Here is an 8360-nt window from a genome sequence, read left to right on the forward strand (position 1 = left end):
AAAACATTTTATTTCAGCTAATAAAAATTAATAAAACTAGATAAAAAATAATAAAATTAATAAAACTTGCAAAAACATCATAAAAAAAATCCTATAGTTTCCAAAATAAACATTTTATTTCAGCTAATAAAAACTGAATAAAACTATATACATTAAAGAAATAATGAAATTAATACAACTGGCAAAAACAACAAAAATTAAGTAAATGTTAACCAAACTAAAATAAATTATTTTAAAAAACTTATTTCTCTGTTTTATTTTTTTTATTAAAAAACTGGCAAAAACAACAAAAATTAACTGCAATAAAATATATATGTATATATATAAAAATATATATATATTTTTTTATTTATTTATTTATTTATTTATTTCAGTTAGTTGCCTAAACTAAAATAAATTATAAAAAAAAATATATATATTTCACCGTTATATTTTTTATATATATAAAACTGGCAAAAACAACAAAAATTTAATAAAAATTAAACTAAACAAAAGTAAAATAAATTAATTAAAAAACCTGAAACAAAATGAAACTTTAAACCGAAGTAATAAAGTAGCAAAATAAACTAAAGCTAATAAATTACAAAAAATACAGACCAAAAAAAAAAAAAATTTTTAATAAAATAAAAATGTATTTTTTTTTATAAAAAAAGCTCTACAATTAAAGCAAAAGCAGAAAATATATTTTTTAGCTAAAATAGTTACATATAGTGTACTCCTGCCACAAAATAAGACTAGTGATGATGTCATGCTGCTGAGGGCAAAGGTGAAGGCTGTGATCTGATCAGACTGAACTGATTTACCCCACGTGACATTTAACCTGATTTCGCAGTAATCAGCCAATCAGGATCATCCAGTCAGGTTAATAATTATTCATCTGCATGTTTTATGATATAAAAGAGTCTTTTAGACCCTCTGGAGTTACTCTGCATTCAGCGCTCATCATGTCGTTCAGTGGCAAATATCAGCTGGAGAGTCAGGAGGGATTCGTGGAGTTCATGAAGGCCGTCGGTGAGTCCAAATCTCAAACCAATGCATGGATCTGAATCAACTGCTGATAAACTGCATGCATTGCATTGCATTGCTCATCCCTTGATTACTATTTCAGGTCTTCCTGATGAATTGATTGAGAAAGGCAAAGACATCAAGAGCGTGTCTGAGATCGAGCAGAATGGAGATCAGTTCAAGGTGGTCATCACGACCGGAGCCAAAGTTTTGACCAACGTCTTCACCATCGGACAAGAGACTGAGATTGAAACCCTGACCGGAGACAAAGTCAAGGTGAGGCTGCGCTCATGCATTTGATCGCTTTGTATAATAAGTGCATTGATATTAATTATGCTGGTGTTTGTGTTTTAGGCTGTTGTGAATAAAGAAGGAAACAAGCTGAAGGTGGTTCTGAACACAATCACGTCAATCACAGAGCTGGTGGATGAAAACACGCTGGTCAATGTAAGTATATCAGCGTTTATCATCAGCACATGACAAATTAAATTCAATTAAGGCAAATTACAAAAATACACAACAAAATGACTAAAACTTGAACTAAAATTTAAATAAAAACAGAAAATGAATAAGTAAAATCTAAATAACTAAAATAATATAAGGGCAACATTCCCGATATTTTGTTTAGTTTAATTTGAAGTGGTAAAATAACTAAAACTAAATAAACTAAAACTAATAAATAACATTTAATAAATACTATTTAAAAATAAAAAAATATTAAAAAATGACAAACTAATACCATTGAATAAATAATATATAGATATTTAAAAGTGAGCAAAACTAGTAAAAATGACAAACACACAACAAAAGTACTAAAATTTAAAATTTAATTTTAAAAAATTAAACTGAAAACAGAAAATTACTAGTTTAAATCTAGTTTTTTGTTTAATTTAATGTAGTAAAATAACTAAAACTAAATAAACTAAAACTAATAAATAACATTTAATAAATACTATTTAAAAATAAAAAATATTTAAAAATGACCAAAACTAATACACACACTAATACCATTGAATAAATAATATATAGACATTTAAAAGTGAGCAAAACTAATAAAAATGACAAACACACAACAAAATTTAATTTTAAAAATTTAAATGAAAACAGAAAATTAATAGTTTAAATCTAGTATTTCCAGGTTTTGTTTAGTTTAATTTAATTTGAAGTAGTAAAATAACTAAAATTAAATAAACTAAAACTAATAAATACCATTGAATAAATAATAAATAAACATTTAAAAATGAGCAAAACTAATAAAAATGAAAAAATTACTAAAACTTTGACTAAAATTAAAATGAAAACAGAAAATGAATCATTTAAATATAAAACATTTTTTGCATTACAAGTTTTCTAAAATGTTCAATTTAATATGCAAATAAATAAAAGTGTTAATTTGCATATTGACATATTAGAGTCAAATGTTTTTCAGATTTTGTGCATCTCATTTTGTCTCTCCATAATTAAGAAAAAACTTAGAACAGTTGGAAAGCGATATATTTTTTACAATTTTTGGAGGAATAAAATGTTGTATAAAATCAAGCAAACTATATATGAACAAATCCCTCTGTAAAAACCTCCAGATTATAGACAGGAATAAAAATGTAAAGTGTGGTGTGTGTAAGTGCTACTGAAGTGGAGATTTATGGCTCAGTGTAGGAGAAAAAAACTTTTGGCCTTTAAAAATCTGTATTGTAATTGAAATCTATCGACACAAATAGATAAAGTGCTATAAAAGAAAGACTTAACAGTGTATTTTGGATGTTTTCTTTCCACTAGTCTGAAAAAACACTTTATGAAAGCCTTAAATCTCAAACTTGAAAAGTGCATGAAAAACATTTTTTTTTATCTGCAGTATTTCCTCTTAAACTGATTTGATTGATGTTGTGTTTCAGACTCTGACTCGTGGCAACCTCGTCTACAAGAGGATCAGCAAACGTGTGGCTTAAAACAGACCGCACTCGTAATGATCTGAGAAGAACAACAACATGATAGTTTTTTTTTTATTAAAGATTTTCAAAATCAGATCTGTGTATTTATTTGTATTATTTGAAAGAGGTTTGTGTTCTGCATGCATGTGTTCAGCTAAAACTAAAACCATCAGAATCTCACTTTCGTTACTTGAAATAAACATTAACTTAAAAGGTAAAAAAAAAAAACATTTTAACTACAATTATAATAAAAAAAGAAAATGAATCATTTTAATCAGAAATGTTGCCCTTACAATATTTTAAAGTATGAAAATAACTAAAACTGAATAAACTAAAACTAATAAATAACATTTAATAAATACCACACAAACATATTTAAGAAATGACCAAAACTAATAAAAATGACAAAAACACACAACAAAATTACTAAAACTTTAACTAAAATTGAAATGTAAATAAATGTAATAAATTATTCAAATCTAAAATATTTTAAGGGCAACTTTCCCATTTTTGTTTAACTTATTTGAAGTAGTAAAATAACAAGAAAAAAAAAAATAAAACTTATTATACCACAGGGCCGTTGAATGCTTGAATCTGATTGGCTGAGGAACGTTCTAGCGGTGTGCATTATTTTCAGGGAAACGCACGGCGAACGTAGTTCCAGGCAGCTTTTGACCTCTCTATATCACTTCGCCACACGGCGATACCACTTATTTTGTTTTCGATACGATACTGATACTTTTAAGGCCAGTAGCATCAATATCGATACCGATACGATACTTCTAAACTTAACTTTTAAATTATTACATTTATTAAATTAATAAGAGTAAAATATGTAAGTATACCCTTAACTTTATATTTGAAATGCATTTAAAAATTTAATATGCCTTAATTGCAACTAATTAACTTTTATTTTTTAAATGTGGTTAAAATATGTTTACTGTAGTGGTAACTACAAAACCTATAGTTTAAAATACATAGTTTCATAAGGGGCTGCCAGTGACAGGCTGTTGCACACATAAAATGCAACATTTTTATTCTGACAGTGTATAATTTATTTTAACATTACTACAAAACATTATCAATGAACTTTAATTGTTAATTTAAAGAAATGTAATTGCACAAATTATGTAGGCTACAATTTCAGTTTGTTTATTGTGAAATAGTTTTTATTTTCTGTCCTCTGATAAACATTGTTCTGGGCTGCCGTTCCCAAAAGCATCAATGCTTTCTTATGATACTTTTGGGAAACGCAGCCCTGTTCGAATGCACTGTCTGGAGTGAGTGAATGCTCTCTGTGATTGATTGGTTCTGTCTTGCAACGTTTGCGTGCGTACGGCTGAGTAGGAAAATTGTTATATCGTGCAGTTATTCCCTAACATAGGTTATATGTCCAATTCAATGCACATTGTATGCCTTGCTTTGGGGCAGATCAGACATTGTATGCCTAAGTTATAGCAACTTCCTGTTTCATGGCGAAACATCGAAATTTGTCAGGCCGCCACGGACACGCCCTCTGACGAAAACTCTAGATCTTAGCAATTTAACGTCACAAAGGGCTTTAGATTAGACTCACCAAATTTGCCGTTGATCTGAATAAATCTCTAGGAGGAGTTTGTACAAGTACGACGCCTGAAAATGGCAAAAATGACACAAAATTTGCTGAGAAAATTAAAAATAACTGACTTCCTGTTGGGTTATGGATTTGGTACCAGGAGACTTTTTTGTAGGTATTAGTGTGTTACATGTGTGTACCGATTTTCGTGCATGCACGTAACATTATGTACTTAAGAAAAATCATCAAGTTAACTGAGTTGGAGCCCATAATGACTTGCTACAACACTGACTGAGAACTTTTTTTTTACTTTCTGAATTGACTCATTTGGGTGTATTTAGAAGAAAAACTGTGACAAAGTTGATCAGTTAATGAGTATAACTCATTCTTATGAGAACGGAAAGAGCAACGAGAAATTAGAGTCAAAGCACAAACATCATCCTTTAAACCTCATAAAATTTTAATTACAAAATCTTTACAATTCAAAATGACACTCAAAAACACAGAAGAGTCTAAAAAAATTGTATTAGTGTCATCACACAATCATCATGTAGAGAAATTAATCTAGAAAATGCATGAAGTTTCCTAATCTACAGTTCTAACTGTATATACTGCTGCTTTTGTTCCTCTTTCAGTATGAAAGCGTCCACTAAATGCACACAGTCGTTGTGTCTGTGAGTGTAGCGTTGACCTGAGCGTGTTGGTCACAGCGGATCGGTCACTTCCTGCGGAAGAGGTTCTTGATGCTGTCGGTGGCCGGTTCTGCCATCATCCTCATGGGCTGGTTCTTGAGCGCCGCCTCACGCATGGAGTGGTAGACGTACTCGTTCTGCTTGAACATGCGCAGCTCCATCTCTGTCTGCATGCGCATGGCCTGATGGGAAGAGACAGACACATTCAAACACTAACATACAAACACATACCCTTCTAAACACATATGTGACCCTGGATCATAAAACCAGTCATAAGAGGCAATTTATATGTCTAAAAGTTGAACAAATAAGCTTTTCTATTGATGTATGGTATGTTAGAATAGGACTTTTGGCTGAGATACAACTATTTGAAAATCTGCAATCTGAGGGTGCAAAAAATCCAAATATTGAGAAAATCGCCTTTAAAGTTGTCCAAATGCAGTTCTTAGCAATGCATATTACTAATCAAAAATTAAGTTTTGATATATTTACGGTAGGAAATTTACAGAATGTCTTCATGGAACATGATCTTTACTTTAAAAACCGATAATTTTGACCCATGCAATGTATTTTTTGCTATTGGTCACATTTTGGCATTTGAGCTCCAGGGTCACAAATGCTGTTATTTTTTTTGGTGACACGCTTAACAAGTCCTTTTCTTGAGCTTAAAAAAATCATGCATATTTTGTTTTGAAATGCACCTGGGATGCTTGAATTAGGTGTTTGTTATTTTGCCATATCATGCATTGGAATAAACTTTGCACCACATTTTATGGTTTATGTTTTATTAATTAAAAATACATTATATACCTAATATTATATTATTGTTATATATTTTTTACATTTCTGCATGGTATCTAAATGCATATATAAAGGATAGATTACAACATCATGAATTCAAGTTTAAAAATCTTTTTTTCCCCATTTTCCCATTATATTTTTTATTTTGTTATTAAACACAAATGTTTAACATTCTAATATTTTTATATAGTTTTCTCTTCTAATAAACAAAATGACAAAGGCACAACAAAATTGCAAAAAATAACTAAAATTTAACTAAAACTATTAATTAAAATCTTAATAAAAATATTAATAAAACTTAATAAAAATTGTAATAGTACACTACCAGTCAAAAGTTTTGAACAGTAAAATTTTTAATGTTTAAAGAAGTCTCTTCTGCTCACCAAGCCTGCAGATATTTGATATTTGAAAATAAGTAATATTGTGAAATATTTTTACTATTTCAAATGACTGCTTTCTGTTTGAATATATTTTAAAATGTAATTTATTTTATGTGATGCAAAGCTTAATTTTCAGCATCATTACTGCAGTCTTCAGTGTCACATGATCCTTCAGAAATCATTCTAATACTGCTGATATGCTGTTCAAGAAACATTTATTATTATTATAATTATTATTATAATTTTCCTGATTTTTCAGGATTCTTTGATGGATATAAATATCCAAAGCTCAGCATTTACTATCTGAAATAAAAAGCTTTTGAATTTTTTAATAGAAAAAAATGATAGAAATTAATACTTCTATTTAGCAAGGATGCTTTAAATTGATCAAAAGTGATGATAAAGACATTTCTAGTGTTACAAGAGATTTCTATTTCAAATAAATGCTGTTCTACTCAGCTGTTTTCAACATAATAATAATAAATGTTTCTTGAGCAGCAAATTAAAAATATTAGAATGATTTCTGAAGGATCGTGTGACACTGAAGACTGGAGCAATGATGCTGAAAATTCAGCTTTGAAATCACAAAAATAAATTACATTTTAAAATGTATTCAAATAGAAAACAGTTATTTTAAATAGTAAAAATATTTCAAAATTTTACCGTTTTAGCTGTACTTTGGATGAAATAAATGCAGGCTTGTAGAGCAGAAGAGACTTAAAACAACATTTAAAAACTTTTGACTGGTAGTGTATATTAATAACATTGTTCTAAACATTTCCGACTCCACTGCAGGCCAAATCAATTTAAAACAGGTTTGTTACTGACATGAGGGTGAGTAAATGAAGACAGGACTTTCACAGTCTTTAGTTAGAGTTAGTATCATGTTTACCTCCAGATCTTTGGTGATGGGGTGTATTGGGCCGTGGGTGATCATGAGGATGGCGTAGGCCTTGCAGATCATGCCGTGAGCGACCTCTATGTATCCGGCCTGCCAGTGCGTCACGCCCGCCCTCATCGTGGCCATTCCCAGCTGAGCGTTATTGGGACGGTACAGCTTCCTAATTCAACACACACACACACACACACACACACACATATATATGAAGGTGTTTTTTGTAAAAGGCATTTGATCTTCTTTGCACGTTCAGTTTGTAAACACTGGGTTTGTACTTCTGCAGCGATGTAGGACGAATAAATGAGATGGGAGTTTTTTGCTATGCCCTTACTGACTTGAACTAAAGGACCCAAAGTTGATGCAGAGCTAGACTAGATGAGCATTCGAGGTTAAAAAGGAAATAAATTGTCTTTTTTTTTTTTTTTTTTTTTTTAGAAAATAGCCAATTGTTTGTCTAGATAAGACCCTTCTTCCTCGACTGAGATCGTTTAGAGCCCTTTGAAGCTGCATTTAAAAAAAAAAATCCTGAAATCTTTTCCTCAAAAAACATCATGTCAAAAAGATGGGAGAAGGGGGGGCAGAGTTGGGGAAAATTGCAAAAAAAGTAACAAAAATTGAACTAAAATATTACTAGTTAATAAAACTTAATAAAACCTGTAATAGTACACTACCAGTCAAAAGTTTTGAACAGTAAGATTTTTAATGTTTAAAGAAGTCTCTTCTGCTCACCAAGCCTGCAGTTATTTGATATTTGAAAATAAGTAATATTGTGAAATATTTTTACTATTTCAAATGACTGCTTTCTGTTTGAATATATTTTAAAATGTAATTTATTTCTGTGATGTAAAGCTGAATTTTCAGCATCATTACTGCAGTCTTCAGTGTCACATGATCCTTCAGAAATCATTCTAATACTGTATGCTGATATGCTGTTCAAGAAACATTTATTATTATTATTATTATTATAAATATTTAAAACAGTTGATTTTTCAGGATTCTTTGATGGATATAAATATCCAAAGCACATATATATGAAGGTGTTCTTAAAGGAGAAGTTCACTTCCAGAACAAAAATTATGCCTTACAAGTAATGCAAGTTAC

General features: G+C 29.9%; 2 protein-coding genes across 2 annotated transcripts in view; one reads left to right on the forward strand and one right to left on the reverse strand.

Moving 5' to 3' along the window:
- The first annotated feature begins 919 nt into the window (after positions 1 to 919).
- LOC141286743 (fatty acid binding protein 1-B.1) lies at positions 920 to 3027 on the forward strand. Its single transcript, XM_073818845.1, has 4 exons — positions 920 to 1011; positions 1109 to 1281; positions 1360 to 1452; positions 2898 to 3027. Exons 1-4 carry the CDS (start codon positions 945 to 947, stop codon positions 2949 to 2951), a joined length of 387 nt encoding a protein of 128 aa, XP_073674946.1. The 5' UTR covers positions 920 to 944; the 3' UTR covers positions 2952 to 3027.
- A 1900-nt stretch (positions 3028 to 4927) lies between these two features.
- The window catches only part of LOC141287773 (histone-lysine N-methyltransferase SMYD1-like), a 26758-nt gene continuing 23325 nt past the window's right edge, over positions 4928 to 8360 (reverse strand). Inside the window, exons 7-9 of the mRNA XM_073819901.1 lie at positions 7595 to 7599; positions 7254 to 7422; positions 4928 to 5362 (exon numbers count right to left, since the gene is read on the reverse strand). Coding sequence (XP_073676002.1) covers positions 5207 to 5362; positions 7254 to 7422; positions 7595 to 7599 — 330 coding nt within the window. The 3' untranslated portion in view covers positions 4928 to 5206. The remainder of the gene's footprint in view (positions 5363 to 7253; positions 7423 to 7594; positions 7600 to 8360) is intronic.

This window comes from Garra rufa, chromosome 15 (genome assembly GCF_049309525.1).
Source record: "Garra rufa chromosome 15, GarRuf1.0, whole genome shotgun sequence".
In the NCBI taxonomy this organism is placed as follows: Eukaryota; Metazoa; Chordata; class Actinopteri; order Cypriniformes; family Cyprinidae; genus Garra; species Garra rufa.

What these genes read in the sequence shown, in the direction of transcription:
- LOC141286743 (XM_073818845.1), top strand. Translation starts at nt 945, where the DNA reads ATGTCGTTCAGTGGCAAATATCAGCTGGAGAGTCAGGAGGGATTCGTG. An exon ending in TGACCGGAGACAAAGTCAAG is followed by an intron (nt 1,282 to 1,359) that starts GTGAGGCTGCGC and finishes TTTGTGTTTTAG; the next exon opens with GCTGTTGTGAATAAAGAAGG. An exon ending in ATGAAAACACGCTGGTCAAT is followed by an intron (nt 1,453 to 2,897) that starts GTAAGTATATCA and finishes GTTGTGTTTCAG; the next exon opens with ACTCTGACTCGTGGCAACCT.